General features: G+C 54.3%; 1 protein-coding gene across 2 annotated transcripts in view; it reads right to left on the reverse strand.

Annotated features, from left to right (window-relative positions):
- Positions 1 to 12,387: 12,387 nt before the first annotated feature.
- Positions 12,388 to 18,176, reverse strand: part of TNFRSF6B (TNF receptor superfamily member 6b) — a 6,334-nt gene continuing 545 nt past the window's right edge. For both annotated transcript variants that reach the window (XM_035343607.1, XM_035343608.1), the window contains exons 2-5: positions 17,805 to 17,980; positions 16,961 to 17,339; positions 14,698 to 14,895; positions 12,388 to 12,825 (exon numbers count right to left, since the gene is read on the reverse strand). In XM_035343607.1, the coding sequence (XP_035199498.1) occupies positions 12,533 to 12,825; positions 14,698 to 14,895; positions 16,961 to 17,339; positions 17,805 to 17,846 (912 nt within the window). In that variant the 5' untranslated portion in view covers positions 17,847 to 17,980 and the 3' untranslated portion in view covers positions 12,388 to 12,532. The remainder of the gene's footprint in view (positions 12,826 to 14,697; positions 14,896 to 16,960; positions 17,340 to 17,804; positions 17,981 to 18,176) is intronic.

Raw genomic sequence — 18,176 nt, forward strand, 5'->3', positions numbered from 1 at the left:
TTTTTATTAAAGGAAGAAAGAACAGGAAGGCAGCTCTCGAAGTCAGCTAGCGCTCGCTTCTCATGTAGCCTATTTAGCTGGTAATTCTGCAGACATATCACTAATGTTTTTCCCGAGTACCTCTTTGGAAATACTTGGATGCATTTTGTGGTTTGGCAGTGGGCATTGCTCTTCGTGTGTTTTATTTACTCCTGGCACTGGTGACCATTCAAGTGCTGTTTGCTCATATGACTAAGGGTACGTTATTCAAGCTCTGTTTGAGCAAGTGAGATAGTGGTATTTGTTTAAAGAGACGGTATTTGGCATCTGTCAAAGAACTTCGTGCTAAATTTACCACATGAAACTTACTGCTGATTTTTTCCACAAGAGAACATTAATTCCGTTGCATTTAGGTCATAGTGTGAAGGGAGCTACAGTACGTCATTAAGCACATGAATCCAGTGGGAGTAACTTCATCCTGGAGAACAGAATCTTACTCCTCCGTAACAGTGAGTTAGTAGAAGGCTAGGCAAACTATCAGACGAGATTTTAGTGAAAAGAAAATAGGTACAGAATTGAAGTGATTCCAGTATCTCGTTGAAATTACTTGCGGTTGCCTGCTCTCGTTAGAACAACAGGTATAACACAATACAGGAGTTTGAATTTGTGTGGTGTAAGTCTCACTACCGCATTCCAGGAGAGTTAAACCACAGCAGATCCAACCAGAAACCAAAGATTTCATTAGGCTTCTGTAGATCCAGTAACCCATCTCAGGTTTCTTACGCACTCTGTGAACGTAGAGGATGACTTGAAGATGCCTCACCCACTGTAAGATGTGGCACTTTTTCTAGGCACTGCATGTGTTACAAGGCTGAAAGCTTCCGGTGTACAAGGGAATATTACTCAGTGGCTATTAATTGGAGGGGAAATCTCTCACTTGGCTGTCTGAAAGCCTGAGGATTTTCAAGGTACCTGGCTATTGTTTCAGTGGGCAGGGTTGATGCTAACAATTAAACTGAAGATGTGAAACAGTGGCAGGTGGAGAAAAGTGCCTTGCTGAGAGACAAAATGCTTGAGTCAAGTAACGTGCAATGGCTGTTTAATGGGGCATCAGGGATTTCCCAAGCTATCCCCGTACTCTTCTCATATCTCTTCCTTTCCCTAGGAGACGAGGGAGGAAAAACAGTTCTGAGCCCAAGGACGTGGCTGTTCTCACAAGTGTCTAGTCACAAAGACTGCTTTGTGGCACATATCAGCGGGACCTCTTCAAGTAAAGCAAACATTCTGACTTAAAATTACAAAGTTATCATGTGGGAGCGCCTTTCATCCCGACAGATGAATGAGCTGTGATGCATCAGTAGGAGTGTGGGCTGATGCCCACAAGTCAGGAAGGATTTCTCCAAAAGTGGTAGTGGAAGCCTCTCTGTCATTCACAGTTAGCTTCTAGTGTGGTAACAGCAATTATTTCACAGGGCACACGGATGCAGCTGCTTGGCTCCGAGGTCTGTTTTAGGAAAGAACTTAGCAGACAGGTTTTACCAGCACTGCAGATAAAATACACCTACCTGATACCGTCAAACAATTTCCTGAATGCCTGGTGAGCTCAGCAGCCAGGCACGGTCAAACCTATTGCTGAATTGCTTTGGTGTGTCCTCTGTGCTGCAGCATGACTGCGCTGAAAGAATTCAGCCCGATCAGCTGACAGGTGCAAGATAAATATCTTGCTGTGCAAGCACGACCTGGACTTGTATCTCCCTGATCGTGTATACAGTTCCTTTACGTGAAGAGCAAAAGAAATGGAACGCTGCAAAGTCAGCTGGGGTTTTTGGTTGCATCTGCTCCGTGTGGTCGTAAATGGCTGCATAAGGACCCTGATGACTTCCTCCTTCAGCTGACTTTATCGCTGCTTTAGTCTGCATAAGGAGGTCTAATGATGCATCAGTAATGCTGCTAGTGATGCATCAGTACAGACCGCTGGAATGGGAACAAATGGATTTGAAAAAAAGCATTCTGAAAAGGGATGGTACTCAATGCATAAGCACTGCTAGAAAAATCCCCTTGAGATAGTCAAAGATGGTGTGCTCATACCAATTTTGTATTCCGATCAGTAATTTAAACAGTAATTAATCGTATTTTAGAATAATGCCTTATTTAAGTCCTTAACAAAGCACAGACTTTTATTTAAAATGCTTTTCCATTACAAGTCCCCTCCAAAACCTCCAAGCGATGCCAGGACGTTTCTAAGCAGGTCAGTTTTGGTAAACAGTTTGTCAGATTTTGGATACTTTTGAGATGGGCCTGTTTTGACCATGCCAATTCACAGCAATTCATTTCTCTTTTATATTCTGAAGGTGGAACAGATTCATCTCAGCAATCCCTTTTTCCTTTAATGTGCTTTGTTAAAGGAAATGAATACACTGAGATAAAGCTAAGTGGCTAATTACAGTGGTAGTTACTCCACTTGCATTATTTGAACACGACAGGAAGATTAATTTTCCCTCACCCCTCTGGAATTTCCCTACTAAGCAAATATTTACTAGCCGTTAGCAGCAGGACGCAAGAATGTTCCTTTAAAACAAAGAGCAACAACAACAAAAAAAAAAACAAAGCATTTTTAATGTTTTTGGGAACTCTGTGAATCATAGCGCTGTCCATGTGGTGACAATTCCATCTTCATTTGGAACTGATGAAAGATGAGGAATAACTGAGCTAGAGCTCCTTCGTGCTGCTCCCGTCTTATCCCATCCCAGTGCAAGGCAGCGGCAGTGTGTTCGCCTTGCTTCAGTGGCCCGATGTGTGGTTTTCTTCTGGGTTATGCTGATGTCAGGTCTCACCCCGCTTGCCGTGTCATCCCGTCCTGCAGAACCAGCAGAAACACCAGGACAAAGCAGACACAGCTTCAGGCTAAATCCATCATTATTTCAGGCTGTGGGCAGTACCAGCTATTGCAGAGCACACTGCAGAAGCAACACAAAGACATTTATGGGGGGTACATGCCCCTGGCCATATTTGCTCCTCTTTGCTAAGCTGAAATCAGCCTGTAATAGTGGAGTGGACTTAATATCCTTCCGAGTGCTCCAGAGCCGTTTGATTCCTAATCTAGCTATTGTCTTTTCTTCCTAATGGTCAACTCCTGTATAGCCGACACGTTCTGTAACATCACTTGTGCATGTCTGGCACGTCCCCCAGTTCAGCTAAGGTAAGGATCTGCCTTCACACATTCCAGATGGTGATCTCAAACAAAAGGATTTTTTATGAGTCTGGAAGTTTGCTTCTCCTTGGCAATGATGTTTTAGATGGACATGAGACTGCTGGGTTAGTCGTGAGTTCCAGAAGAATGTGCTCATAAGTAACTACGAGGTTAGTGTTTATAACCCCCCATTGTGGGTTTACAGTTAAAACAGTCCTCGACCAAAATCCTGGATCAAAGTTCTTAAAAGGTTCTGAACTGATTTAGGCATTTCACTTGCTCAATCAGGATCATGGGACTTCGCTGCTGGCAAGCATTATTCAAGGAGGGAATTTCTAAAGGGATCTCCTAAGAAAAGCAAAGAGTGGTACTGCCACTGGTCTTCATCATTGTCCCTTCAAATAATCAGTTAAGTAAAAAAATCTGATTAATACGGGTGGCATCTGACTGGCAGCCACAGGCAGCAGTGCCCAGGCGTAGAGAGAAGCGGGTTCTGCCTCTGCCTGCAGCTGTCTTTTTCAGCTTTTGCCCCAAAAAGCACAGAGTTTGCCTTCAGTCTTGGCCCCATTTTCAGAAACTGAAGTAAGTGACCGCCAAGTATTTGTCTACGGGTTTCCCCAAAACGACCTGGAGGAGTGACAATCAAAAAAAAATTGGCTGAACTGACCCTGCCATGGGGGCAGGGTGTGCACTGGATGCCCTCCCTATATCCTTTTTGGCACAGTTTGCTATTAAAATCTGGCTCAAGTCTGTCTCCAGGGAGAAAAGAGGCAGTGGAGAGCTCTCGCCAGGATAAAGAATGCCAGAGAAACTACAGCAGGTGCTTTTTCACACTGGAAACTTGTAATTAACTTAACTTGAAGTTGGAAATCCCAAGAGAGACATTCCTGGTATATAACATACATGTTGCTTTGTTTGCAGGACCTCAGGCATTTCCTGCAGCATCGCCCCTCAGTTTTGCTTCTTGTGCTTCTGAAGTACGTCAAAGAGTTGTTTTACTGCTCCTCTGGTAAAACCAGCTTCCGTGACAGCTACTGGGGGCTTTCCATTAGTTTCTGTAGACATTCTTAGGCTTTTTTTTTTTTTTTTCCTTTTGTATCCAAAATCAGTTCACAAGAACGTAGCCCCAGCCGTCGGTAATGCCTGCTTTCATACCATTTCATCTGCACAGCTTAAATCTAATCGCGAGAGTCTTCACCCGTGACACTCCTTACCTCAGAAGCGAATGCAAATTATATTTTCTGATGAAAGCAACTCGGTACTGAAGTAATTGGAACCTCATGTAGGAAAATGACTGAGGACTGGCGCACTGAACTTGGACAGGCAGCACAGATTGCAACGTCACTGGGGAAAAAGTGACCCACATTTCTTCCGTAAGCTAGGTTCTTATCAGACAAAAATGAGGAGGATTTCCAATGACTTACTCAGTTGTGGAATTCTGCCTGACATTTATTTTTAAACAACAACAACAAAAAAAAACACTTTCTGGGCTTAGAAGGAATCTCCTCATTCCCAGTCAGTTGCGCTGTCTTTCCTTAAAGCTGAAGGCTGCTGATTCTGGACAAACCCGCCCGTTTCCCACGTCTTTTTCCAAGGATGTCAGGAGCACAGTAGGAACCGACGCCTTTGCAGCAGTCTCCCCTTTCCCCCAACCAAGTTTGCGCATGCTACCAACGAGTAATCGTGAGCAAGAGGCAGCAGATGTATCTGCTTCAGAAGTCACAGAAAATCCTTTCCTTGAAACAAAATCCTTGCGGGAAGAACATGTGACCTTACTAACACTCCTAGCTCATGAGTAATGCCATTGCTCGGTGCGCGGCCATAGATGGCACTGGCTTTGCAAAGCCATCCACGAACGTACAGCTTGCACGGCTCCCTCCAGCCCTCTCCTGCTGCTCCCTGCGGTTCCTACGGTTCCTTACGGCCTCGTCTGGTGTCTGATTTTTGGGCAAAGCAAGCAGCTGCACGGGTGCTGCAGCGCTGCTGCTCTGCCAGGGGACGGCCCAGCGCTGTGAGTGGAAGCGCCAGCCATCCACGCATGCCTCCTCCACCCAGGGGGATGGCAGGTTACATGTTTCGTAGACCCACAGATCGCTTTTGGCTGGCAGGGTCCTTAAAGCCCACCCTGCTCTTGCCCCTGCCATGGGCACAACCCCCCCCCCCCCCCCCCCGGCTGCCCCCAGCCCCATCCAGCCCGGCCATGAACACCTCCAGGGCTGGGGCACCGCCAGCTCCTCTGGGCAGCCTGGGCCAGGGCCTTGCTGCCCTCAGAGGGAAGAATCTCTTCCTTGTACCTCATCTCTTGGTTTAACTGCTAGCCCTTGTCCTATTGCTACGCTTCCAGATAAAAAAGCCTTCTCCCAGCCCTCCTGCAGCCCCCTTCAGGCCCTGGCAGGCCACTCTCAGCTCACCCCGGAGCCTTCTCTGCAGGCTGAGCACCCCCAGCTCCTCAGCCTGGCTTCGTCGGAGAGGGGCTCCAGCCCTCTGACCATTTTTTGTGCCCCCCTTCTGTTTGGAGGCACCAATTCCACTTTGGTCCAGCGTAGCCTGAAGAAGTCTGTTTCAGTATATACTGTGAGGACCGCTCCAAGGACAAACTGCATTCACCACGAGCTTCAGTGGGTCCTTCAGCGTTTTCCTGAAGCAGAAACCTGCAGGGTTCCCTGTGCTCTGGTTCAGTTCCCAGCCAGGAACTCCTCCAAGTCCTCACACGTCAGCTCACCCGGCACTGCTGCTTCTGCTGATTTCCTTAAGCAAGATTTTGAGAGTCACACTATCCCCCAAAATCTGGGTGCTATAAAGGGGAATAAGGAATTTCTTGCCAGGAACACGTGTTCCAAGGAGCACCTCCTCGCTGCCTCCCCGTTTAAGCAGTAGCATTCAGAGGAGCATGGCAGCAGCCCCTGTATTTCTCTCTGGGATTTATGGGGTGTTCCATTTTCGTGACCGAAACCCGTTGCTCGTTCAGATGTGCTTTTGTGCCCGGGGAACAGCCAGGGGTTATCCTGCCCTGGGGAAGGACCATGCTCCTCTGGCACTGAGCAAGGCTCGGTTTTAGGTCTTGCATTTGAAGTTGTGTGCAATGCCCACGTCCAGCAGACATCACGATGTTGTCAGCAAGCCTTTGCACTGGATTTCACCTCCTGCAGAGGGAGCAAAGGCAGCTGGGCGCCTGCGGCAGGGGGAGGACAGCAACTGGGCTGAAAGCACCGAGCGCCTGCAGCCTCGTCCGCAGAAGGATGAAGCGCTCCTGAGTCCGCACCCACGTTGTCAGAGCAGTGGAAATTTTGACAGCTCATCTCTGTGCCATGAGAAGAGGCAGGATCACAAGATATTCCATGCCCCAGCCTGGGAAAGACTTAATAAGCTGATGAGTGCTGCTGCTGTATCAGAGGGCAGGGGATCTCAGAGAAGAGGTGTTGAGTCATGGGCTCCGAGGCTGGTGCGTTGGTGTCACTCTCAGTGCCCAACACGAAACCAAGGGGAGGGAGAATTAGGTTTTGATCTCGTCAGGTCGGATTTGTTCCTTGAGGCTCAGAGTTGCGAAGTGGGGAATGCACACGGGCTATTCTTATCTGCTGAGTTCCCCAACTAAATACTCCTTGGTTTGCTTCTGGGAAGGCCAAGCAAAGTCCAATAACACCTACCAACCTCCAGCGTCGCGGAAGGAAGTAGGGACAGAAATAGAAACCAGCATCGGGGAATCTGCTCGATGCCCTGATCACATCACATCAGAGCATGTTGCTGAGGCTGGACTGACCTCTCCAAACCTTAGCCTATGCTTTGGAGTTGAGAACACCCTGCAGCCCACGAGCCTGAGAGCAGCAGCACGCTGGCCACCCAGCACATGTCCCACTGACCTCATGTGCCTGTAGAGATAGCTGGGAAGTCATCCTTCCCCGCTCTTCCATAGAAAAATGACCAAGTCTCCCAGCTCCACTCCCCTGGCTCACAGCTAAGTCACGGCACAGCTGGAGCTCCGTTATGGCCAGAGCAGCTGGGAAAGCCCCAAAGCCAGCCGGGGTCACGGCTGGCACGGGGTGGGCGCGAGGACCGGCGGTGCAAGGGACGGCAGCAGGGCGATGCCAGCTCGCTGGCTTGTGGTACTGCTTAGTCATGTAGCAGCGGGCTCCCTGGTGTGGTGTAAGCTGGAAAATGCCAATGTTTTTAAAGGCTAAGCAAATGATCGCTTTGGGAAGACCCCTGCTTTGTGTTGACCTGGAATGCGATGTATGAAGTACTTGTGGTTCTAAGCAGCGAGGGTGTTGTGTAAGGATGTTATAGCTGTAGTCATTCCAAGCTTTCTGACCGTGTTTCCCAGAAAACTGATGTAAGCTAAAGGACATCAGAAGGCTTACTAATGTATTCTGTTTTTATTCGAGCTAAGAAGAGACAGTGCCCAGACCAAGACCTGAGCGTTAGGAGCTAAGTACCTTGGGAACAAACAGGGGATCCAAACAAGCTCGCTGGAAATGAGTGAGAGCTGCAGCTCTGCACTCCGTAACCACGGCAAGAAACCAGATCCAAGGTTTCTTAAAAAAATAAAATGTTATGCAGGTATTTCTTTAGCTCCTTTTTTAGCCATTGACTCACTGCTGCAGCACTGTCTGACCGAGTCTGCTGGGTACTAAATACTCGCAGACAAACAGCTGAATCCACCCAGGGAGAGCATAGATGAAGGAGAGTCACCTGTTCTTGATTCACACCGCAGCAGGCAGCAAAATTTTTCTTTCTTGAAAAAGAAAGACAGACACGGATCCGAAGCGGGGACCCTTCAGCAATGCCTGTGAAGTCCTCAGGCTGCCCAAGTGCCTGAGCTTGTTTATAGGGAGTAGTATCAACATACCAAACTGTTTCCTTTTCATTAACTGCTTTCTCATTCTCATAAAAAGGATTCTTCAGACAGGTTTCAGTTTTGGTCAACACGAGGCAAAAATTCTCATTTCATTAAATAAAATATGAGGAAAAGTGAATAGGTGGTGGGGTTCGACCCAGCTCTGGCTGGCTGGGGCTCAGCGGGTATGGGGCCGGCTCCTGCCCTTACCTGGGGGGGCCTGCTTGGTTCCGTGTGTCCGACCAGCCCAGGCTGGGAACAGCTCACAGCTCCTGTGCCACCTCTCTTTCAGTGTTTGAGCCATCCCACTTTCAGGAAGTTTCTTGAACACAGAAGGGAACAGAAAGGGAACAAAACTGGGGCAGAGGGATGGAGGGTGACCACACGTGCCCGAGGCTGGCAGAACCGTGACCAAGGTGCTCACCAGTGACGGGGGGGGGGGGGGGAGGGGTACAAGCAGGGATGATTCTTCCGTCTCTCCTGCTTGTTTTGAGACCACCAGCTGAAAGCCTTGGGGGGCTCAGACAGAAACACATGCAGGAAGATCTGCATCCATGTCATGGTCCCCGGTCCAGGTGCCCCTGAGGAGCACAGGCTGGTTGGCGCTGCACCCTCTGCTCTCTCTGCTCCTGCTCTGACACAGCCGATTCCTCCCTCCCAACACACCGACCCAGTCCTCCTGCAGAGCTCGGTCCCACCATCAGGGCACGGCTCCACAGAACCACCAGGCGCAGCGAGGGATGGGGCTCAGCAGGGAGAGCGTGGGCGTGCAGCGGGTGATTACCATCAGGAGAAAAAACCCTACGATCAAAAGAAAAAAAAAAAAAAAGATGCATACTTTTAAAAGAGATAAAATCAGTGCCTCTTTGGAATCGCAGTGGGCAGATTCAGAGGAGCGTGGTGTGTTCACATTCCTCACGCCCTCTCCCACGGGATCCGGGGGGGCTCAGCTCACCGGACAGCAGCTCCAAGGGCCGAGCACATCCAACAGGAGGGGGACGCAGGGAGCAGGAAGCCACCTCCATCAGAAGCAAAATGTGGGGAAATTGGCAGGCAGGAGAGTGACTTTAACCAACCTGTGATTTGGTTGCAACCCCAGGGCCGGGGCCGGTTGGTGTCTGTTTTGACAAGCAGGATTACGAGCTCGCCTCGCTCGCATTCCAGCAGCACACCTCCAGAAATCCCCCCAGTTTCCGCTAGCCGATGTCAGGATGGAGGCCAGCAACGTGTGACCTCACTAGAAAAGCTTCCACCGACTCCTTAAGCTAACATTAATCATTCACCAGGCCCCGTTCCAACCTCCCCCCCCGAATGCCAGGCCAGCACACACAGGGTGCTCCTCGTGCGTTGGAGCCGAGACGTGTTCGAGCCGCTCCTGCGGCGAGCAAGTAGGTTCCTGCAGCGGGGCTGCGGGTGCTGTGGCCGTGAGTCAGCACCTCACCTGCCTGCAGCGGGACCACGAGCCTCAGCACCATCCCACGGGACGTGTTGTTTTGTGTTTTTTCCTGTTTTAAGTATTTAACAGTATCGGGTGATAGGGAAGCCCTGTTCAAAGAACGGCACGGCCGCGGGGTTTTTATGGAGTGCTCACGGTGCTTGGGGAAATTGTCTTTGTGCTAAATATCTGAGTCATCCCTGGGGGAGAGCTACGTCCACATTTACATGTTACCATGGACTCATCCTTGGCCACAGCTTATGAGGAAAACAGTCATTTAAATTACCAGGAAGAAGAGCGCACGCGCGCGCTGCCGACTGTTCCTCTTCTCTCTCTGGGCTTTGGAAACTTCAGTGAAAACCAAAGGGGGGTTTTATCCTCTGCGTTATTTCACCTTTGTGAGTAATTACAGTTAAGGCTAACAGCTGATGGGGTCTGTGCCTGGTGGTGGGCAGCAGGAAGCCGGTGTCACCCGGGCGTGCGGGGAGTGCCGCCTGCTGTGGCACCACAAAACCCGTGCAGGATCTTACAACAAAGCAGATTTCCTGGAAACCGGCCCACATGCACGTGCTCATGTGTTTGGACACTGTAGTAAAGGTCAAGATTTACCAGAAAAATCCCACGCCATCACATTATCTGCGAGCCCACACGAGGAGACACTTCATCATGCAGCAGTTCTGACTAAATCAGCATGAGGCTCAGCAGGGAGGGCTCGCGCTTCCCATAAACAGCCTGGAAGCAGCCCCCGTGCCCCACACACGCTGCCTGCCTGGAAAATGTGCGAAGGGACACTGCAACCTCCCCGTGCTGGGCTGGCACAGCACCAGGGCATCTCACTGGGGCAAGATCAACAACACCAGGGCATTCGGAAGGTGGCTGGGACGAGTGGACGCCAGGCGCTACAGTCCTGAGGTGGTGCAGGGCATCCCCTGCCTCTCCCAGCCCCTGGAGCAGGGCGGTGGGAATGGCAGCGTGGATCTCGTTTGATGCAGAGGGTGTTGGCAGCCGGTGGCTCATCAGCCTTGGCCTGCAGCTGCGGAGCAGCAGGGAACAATCCGTGGTCTGGGGCCCCGAGGGTGAGTGGCACGGCTCTCCTCGTGCACCTGCACACGGGATTTTTGCAAGATTCCTGAGGCCTTGCAGCCCTCTGGGTGACAGCAAGGCTACAAAAACAGCTGCTGCTTTTGCTCTGTCGGAAAGGACAAAGGGTTTGTGCAGACCGAACAGTCCTGGTTGTCCAAAAATAAAAAATAAAAACCAGACAGCGTAGAAAAAAAGCCCAGCTCTGCACCAGCATCCAGCAGGAGGGAGCTTCCCTGGGCTCTGCTCCAGCCCAGCTCTGCGCAGCCTGCATGCACCAGGCCCGCTGCTCTCGCATCTCTCCCCGTGTTTCTGTGGGGAGGTGAGGGCCCAGGGCTGGACACGGCCGGGGCTGAGCAGCTTGGCCTTCAAGATGCTGGAGCCTCTCCAACCTGGCCTCGCATAGCGATCCAGGGCCACGCCACGTCTTCGAGAAGCAGGAGCCTGGGGCCCGAGCTGGCTGCCCTCTGCGTGGCCGTGCAGCTGATGGAGGCCAGATAACCATTACCAGCTCATTTTCCCGCAGACGTCAAACACGACTTTTAGGGGGCCGGGGTGGTGAGGCCAGCGCAGGGAGGCCGTTCCCTGCCACCTCTGGGTGCTCTGACTTGCTTCAAAACCTCCGTGTCCCCCCCATGGGGAGCCCTTTGTGCCACCACAGCCTCCTCGCCTCTCTGCCCAGTGCCTCGACCAAACGCCCGCTGCCAGGGGCTCGGCAGAAGTCCCGCTTGGTGTCTGCACAGCAGAAGAGCCGCGGCCGTGGGCAGCAGCAGGGAGGCCAAAATCCCCTCCCCATCTCTTTGGGCAGCCTTCCTCTTGTGTGGGAAGCGTGGGGGCAGTTCCACCCAGCACATGTTTCGGAGCAATTTGAACAGCTACGGGCGGGGGGAGAATTTTCTGCTTTTGAACCACAAACTATTCCTGGCAAGGGCCCAGCTAAAAAGAGCCATAAAAAAAGCCAAACTTCTTGGAGGCGGAAGATGAAGGCTCTGCGTCATCACCGCTACGGGGTGGGTAGTGCCTGACGGGGTCACCCTTGGTGACTTCCCTAAGTGACACCCTCAGGCTGAAGGAAGAGCCCTGCGGTCAGCAGGCACAGCAAGCACACATCGGCCACCGCGGGGACAGACACGGCTGCGGTGACCTGGGAGGTGTGCTGGGTCCCGGCCCCACTGGAGGTGTGAATCCTATTGCAGATGGCCCCGTTGTTCTGTGTGCAGGGTCACCGCGTGTGCGTTGCTGCTTCGCATGCCGCGCTGCTTCGCACACGCGGCTGTTTTATGTATACAGCTGCTCTGTGGGCAATGCCATGCTGCGTGCAGTGCCTTTTTGTGTACACGGTCACTTTTTGTGAGCAGCTGGTGGTGTGTGACCCGGGGGGGAGGCATGGGCAGAGCCTGGGCAGGGGTAAGCGGAGGCAGAAGGCGGCGGGTGGGCCTCCCAGCATCACCTCTCCCCTCCAACCGAGGCCAGGAAAGGACTCTGGTGACAGAGAATCATGTAATAAAATAACTTCTTTGGTTTGTCTCTTTAGAAAACATCTCACATACAGTATAAAACCAGGTAGTTCAGAAATAAATTCAAAGCCAGCTGTACCACAGACTTGAGGAGTCTCTTCCCCCCCACGCCTCAAGCAGCCAACTGCTTTCTCAGAGCGTGACGAAAGCGAGTGAGTCCTCTGTGGGAAATACTGTTAAATAATTACATCACAAAACCAAAACCACACACTTTAAAGCTAAACCAGAGAGTAGCCTAAAACAGAGGACCAGGCTTCTCCTGCAGAAACATGAGCCTGGTGGCGTTTGTCTTCAGATGAGCTGGGACCCCCCCGGGGCGCCTCTCATGGCTGCGGGGCTGTGCTGCGCTTGCCCCTCGCTCAGCTCTGTGCTGCCTTTCAAGTTAGTTTTTTGGAAGAGTAATAAATTAATGAAGCCACAGTAAAAACAAACAAACAAACAAACAAACAAACAAAAAACCAAAATGGAAGAAATGTTTTAAAAACCACCCTCAGAGTTCAGTCCGTGTTCTCACTAGGGGAGAGGAAGCGCTTCCGCACCTCCCTCTCTATGGCGTGCAGCTTGGTGACCCGCAGCGCCTCGAGCAGCTCCTTGGTGACCGCGGGGTTCCCCTCCTTGAGGTGGGTGAGGAAGGCCCTGAACTTCTCCTGGATGAGCGCCTTTTTCTCCAACACCTCCTTCCTAAGCGAGCCCTCCAGGATGTGCTGCAGGCGCTTCAGCTTTTTCGGGGAAATGTTCTGGTACGCCACAAAGTCGATCATGGCTTGCTCGCAGTCCTCATCTCCTGGAGCTGGGGGGTGAAAAGCACCTGGAGGTTAGGGGGAAGGTCGCCATGGGGCACCAGGAGAGCTGGTCACTGAGTCCCAGCACGGCTGGGCTGGGAAGGGACCTCTGGGTGCTTCTGCTTCCCTGCCCAAGCGAGGCCACCCAGAGCAGGGCACCCAGCACCCCGTCCAGGCGGCTGCTGAAGACCTCCGGGGAGGGAGACTCCACAGCTTCTCTGGGCAGCCTGTACCAGGGGTCTGTCACCAGGTCGAAGCAAGGGACAAACCAGCAGTGCCACCAAGCTTCTCCACAGGTGGCTGTCCTGACCTGGGCACAGCTCTGCAGCCCAGAGCCCAACCAGGGGGCCTGCTCCCGGCCCCCTTCCCAACCTTGGGAGGCTGCTCCAGAAAATGCAGACACCCAGAGCCACTGCACAGGGAGAAGATGACCCAGTTCTGTGCCAATGCAAACTGGGCACGGCATCACTGGTTACAGTGGAGCGGGCTGCTCTGCTCGGACCCTCCTCCGAACCTGGAAGCTGCATTTCATTATTCCAGCAACTGCCTTGCAGCAGGGACACGCAAGTGCTCGCACGCCTTCCCCGCCGGGTGAATTCACCCAGGGAACGGGAGCTGGAGGCACCACCCCGCTCCCATTGCTCACAGATCTCCTCACCCTATAAATAACTCCAAGCCCGTTCCAGACGTGGGTGCCGTAGCTCGAGGCGAAGCAGTGCACGTGCTGCTCACACAGCTCTCACCTGGCTGCCCCTCTCCCTCCTTCCCTCGCTTGGTGCTCGCGCTGACGGCGGCAATTTCCCTTCACTTGCTCCAGCACAAGCCCAGGCGCTTGTGAGGGCGGCCAGGCGAGAGCTGTGCCAGCTGCCGGGAGGGAGAGAGCTGGAAGAGGGGATCTCCACTCCCACGCTGCCCCCTGGCACAGCAGGAGCAACTCCCGTACCGTGGGAAAGGCTCGCCAGCACTCGCCTCGACCTCCTCTCCCTGTACATCAGCTGGGTGTTTGGGATGGAGCAGGTGGGAGGATGCAAATTGCATCCTGCCACCCCCTACCCACAGTTCCAGACCCCTGAGATAGCTTCCATGTGAAGGGTGACTTAAATAAGGTGCTCGCTCCCTGTATACATGAGGTGCATGTTATGGAGCAGCCCCCGGGAGCCAGCCCATCACTCCCACTCCTTTGCTATAACTGAAGGCTCCTGCCCCATCACCAGCCTCCGGTGAGGCTCAGCACCACATCGTGTTATCACCGTGACCCAGCCCACACATGCCTCTCCTCTTTCATGTAACGGGCCAAAATCCAAGCCACGCTGTGGCTCTGCTGAGCCTTGTACTCTTGCTCCACTCGATACGCACGAGACGAGGGTCAGGCTGCAATAACAGCTTCCTGGAAACAGCCCGAAAGCCTGGCAGGAGGGCAGGGAGGTGACAGCAGCTCCACGGGCGCATCCTTTGTCCCGTGCCTGCCAACACAGCTGCCAGCAGCTGCCGCCAGGCAAATGACCGCTGCGGCTGCCCACGCGCTGCCATCCCCAGTTAGCAAAGTCACTGTCAGAGCCCGGAGGGTTTTGCTGCCAACCCTTTGTTACCAGGGAAGAGGAGCCTGCACGTACGTCAGCTGAGCCGCGGCTGTTGCCTAAGCCCCACGTTCTGTCCTCGCCTGAACCTGACCCGCGGTTCACCCCATCCGGGAGGGAGGATGGGCCGCGTTTCGCGCCCTGTACTTGTATCACAGATCACTCTGTACTTTTACAAAAGGTACTTGGCCTCACTTTGCATCTACGTGGGAAAAGAAGCCAGGAAGTTCGCTCCCACCCTGTTCCTGGCATCTCCCCCTCCACACGCAGAGGACCAGTGCCAGCTCGGCCGGCTGCGCTCACCTGGCCCCTGGGTGCTGTTGCTCCTCCCGTGCACCCTGCAGGAGGTGCAGAGGGTGTCGTGGTACTCGTTTCCCTGCACGTTGGTCACCTTCCCCTGCTGCGCGCAGTCCTGGTGCGGCTGGCACGGCTCGGTGCTGGAGCTGGAGGAGAAGAAGCCGCGGGGGCACCTGCGGCACTGGGTGTCCTCGAAGGGGGTACCTGCGGGGGGACACGGGGACGTCAGGAGGCGCCTCCAGACCGCGCATCGGGGCATGAGATGGAGCAGGGCAGAAACATCTGAAAGCATGCAGCCAGCTGCAGGGCAAGGAGCAATCAACGCTCGTCCCAACCATCCCCAGGCAGCGATGCCAAAGGGCTCGGCAGGTGCCGGGAGGAGACGATGTCCCTTCTGCTGCTGGAAGGGACCGCCGGCCTCGTGGGCCACCGCCGCCAGCTGGGGCGGCCGGGAGCCGGCTGCCAAAGCAGCCCTTTGATTCACTGCAGGCTGGGAGGCCGCCAGCCAAGTGAAAGTAAAAGTTGCTGAGAGCTCAAAGGCTCTGCTTGGTTTTGCAGTGCTGCAGTTTCCCAGCAAGGGCTCGGGGCCAGAGCCAGCGCCGCATCCCAAGGGCAGCGTCGTGCTCGTGGGATTGCGCCCAGGCTGCCCTCGTGCTGCCGGAGGGAACGGCCCAAATGGGGGCAATGTCAGTCCCCGTTTGCACCTCAAAATCCATACAGCTAGTTAAGAGCAAGGCCTCTACCATGTCCCAACCCCTGCTTTGGCTGTTAGAGATGTCCCAGCCAGCTCAGGTGATCCCGGCACGTCAGTCACACTTTGCAAATGGGAAATCCAAGAGAAGCAATGTCCCCAGAGGAACCCTGCATGGACCACAGAACTCGTCCAGCCCGAAGGTCAGCAAGGTCTGCCCACAGCTCTGGAGCCACTGCTCTGAAGCTGCAGGGTCCACGCTGATGTCCCCCTGCCCTGGGGTCCCCGGCCAGGCACGAGTGCTCGCAGCCCCAGCACTCTGCCCCCACACGCTGGACGCTCTGCTCTTCCTGCAGAGCCGTAATTCCCTCCTCAGGAGGCCGTTTGCAAACAAATTAATAGTAAATCATTAAAAATATTGCTTCTCCTTGAATGTCCCAGCTTGCTCACATGACTCCTCAGACCCACAAGCAGCCCCTCCAGCCTAATTTGATGCGTAAGGCAAAGGATTTTCCAGAGTTGTTTGGAGACCTAGGTCATCTTTGCTGAGCATCTGCATTTTGTAAAGCTGACATCCTACAGGGAGGACTGAATCACAAAACTCAACCTTAATCATCGTCAGAAGACAACAGGTATTCCTCATCTAGCAGCTGAGCCCGCAGCTCTCCTGTGTCACACATGGAAGGGCTCCAGAAGCCTCAGCTTCAAAGCATGAGGTAAGGCTCCTGCTTTTGCTGATCTTATTATGCTCAATTGCGGTTTCCAGAGACCAGACACTGGTGACTCAGGGGAGAGTGAGAGGAAAACATATGCCTGCACGTAAATGGTATTTTTAGAAGGCGTATACTCAAGCCGATGAAGGCAACCAGGGGAGCAGACAATGGAAAAATAACTCCTCTAAGACACTGTGACTCACACCTTGTCAGGGGATAGAATCGGAGACTTGCAAATCTCCCCTAGAAAGGATTGCAGTTAAGACTCATGAAAGTGCCCTGGAACCTTTCCTATTTATCTGATTTGTGTTTTAAATGGAGCCCATCCAAATTACTCAATAAAAACCACAAAGCCCAGCTCCAGAACTACATACGTCCACCAGCCCTGCCATTATGTCATAAACAGCCCTTTTTAGTCCAGGAAATTAGCATTTCCAATTCCCTGGCTGCCCACCAGCACGGGCCCAGCCAGCAGCAGCCACCAAAAGCTTTCCACCTGCTCAGAGCCCATGCACCCAGGCAAGCCGCTGCGAGAGGAACCCTGAATCACTTCCCAGAGCTGTCCGGGTCTGCCTGCGGCGGCAGGTGAAGCCAGCAGCTCGGAATTGCCACGTCCCTCCTAAAAATGCTGCCAGGGTGTGCAGAGGCTGCAAGGGAAAGCCGGGTTAAGCCAAGCAAATCTCTCCCCGGAGCTGGCCACGAGAGGTTTCATGCACCTGCAAGGACAGCGCTGAGCTGCTAAGCAAAACGGGAGTGAGCCAGACTGCGGGGGATCACTGGCTGCTGTTTTTCTCCTTGTTTTTTAGCTCCAGCAGCGATCTGGGGATGCAACAGGAGCCCCACAAGCACACGTAAGGATACATACCCGGCTTCACGACACCGGAGCCCGGAGGGCACTCGGAGTGCCTGATGCAGAACTCCATCTCCGAATAGTAACCCTCCTGGCACTGGCACACTCTGTTGTGGGTGGCATTGCACTGCTGCACCTCCACCTGCTTCTCCTCGCAGATGACGTTGCAGTACCGGCACTTCTCCAGGTAGTTCCAGTACTGCGTGTAGTGCAGCTCCGGGCAGGGCTCGCACACCGTCTGCCTGTCCCTGGTGCAGTGCCGTGCCACGAAGGTCCCCGGTGGGCACTGCTGGCAGGTGAGCTTCTCGTTCGTCTCAGCATCCCTCCACTGGTAGGTGGGTTGCAAGCCGGAGCCCAGCTCAGCCAGCAGAAGGAGGAGAGGGGCAAACATCCACTGCAACACAGCGAGGAGCTGTTGGCCTCTGCCTGTCCTCTCGCATAGGCAGAAGCCACAAAGGCGCCCGCTGCGTCCCCGCTGCTGCTACCACCACCGCTTTGCTCTCCCACCTGCTTCTCTCCCCAGCCCCGATGGAAAGCAGCAGCGGGACCCGGAGCCCCCCACCATGCAGCCAGGGAGCCGAGCATCCTCCCCAGACACCTCCCAGCCCTCACCAGCCCCTTGCTGCCTCTCGGTGCTGCCAGCACCCGCAGCCCTCTGTCCTCTGTTCCCTGCAGGAGGCTCCCAGCAGCACGGGGCGAGGACCCGGCTTTCCTCGGCACATCGGAAGCAGCAGGGAGCTCCTCAACCCCCCCCGTGCTCCACGCGAGCTCGGAGACTTCCCCCAAACCCGTCTCCGAGGGGGGAGCACCCGGAGCCCCTCTCGCCCCCCATCCCAAATCCCCCTCGGGGGCTCCTTACCCGGACCGGCCGCCTCAGCTTCGGCGGGTGGGGGGCCAGCATGGCACCGGGGGCTTCCGAGCACCGCGACGAGAAACGGGGACGTCGGAGAGGGGGGCGGTTCTCCAGCGGTGGGCGCAGGGGACAGCGGCTGCCCGGGGGCTCCTCGGCTCTGCGGCACCGGCCCCGCCGCCCGCCTTTAAAGAGAGAAGAGGCTCGGCTGCGGGCTGCGGGCTGCCGGGACGCCCCCACGCCCCCCGGTCCCCCTCCCACCCCGGTCCTCCCCCGGTTGCGGGGGGGGGGGGGGGGGGGGGGGCCCCCCCCCCGGCCCCAGCCCCCCCCCCCCGGGCCGGGGCCGGCCCCATCCTTACCGCCCCGCCCGGCTCCGCTCCG

Source organism: Oxyura jamaicensis, chromosome 20, assembly GCF_011077185.1.
Source record: "Oxyura jamaicensis isolate SHBP4307 breed ruddy duck chromosome 20, BPBGC_Ojam_1.0, whole genome shotgun sequence".
Classification (NCBI taxonomy): Eukaryota; Metazoa; Chordata; class Aves; order Anseriformes; family Anatidae; genus Oxyura; species Oxyura jamaicensis.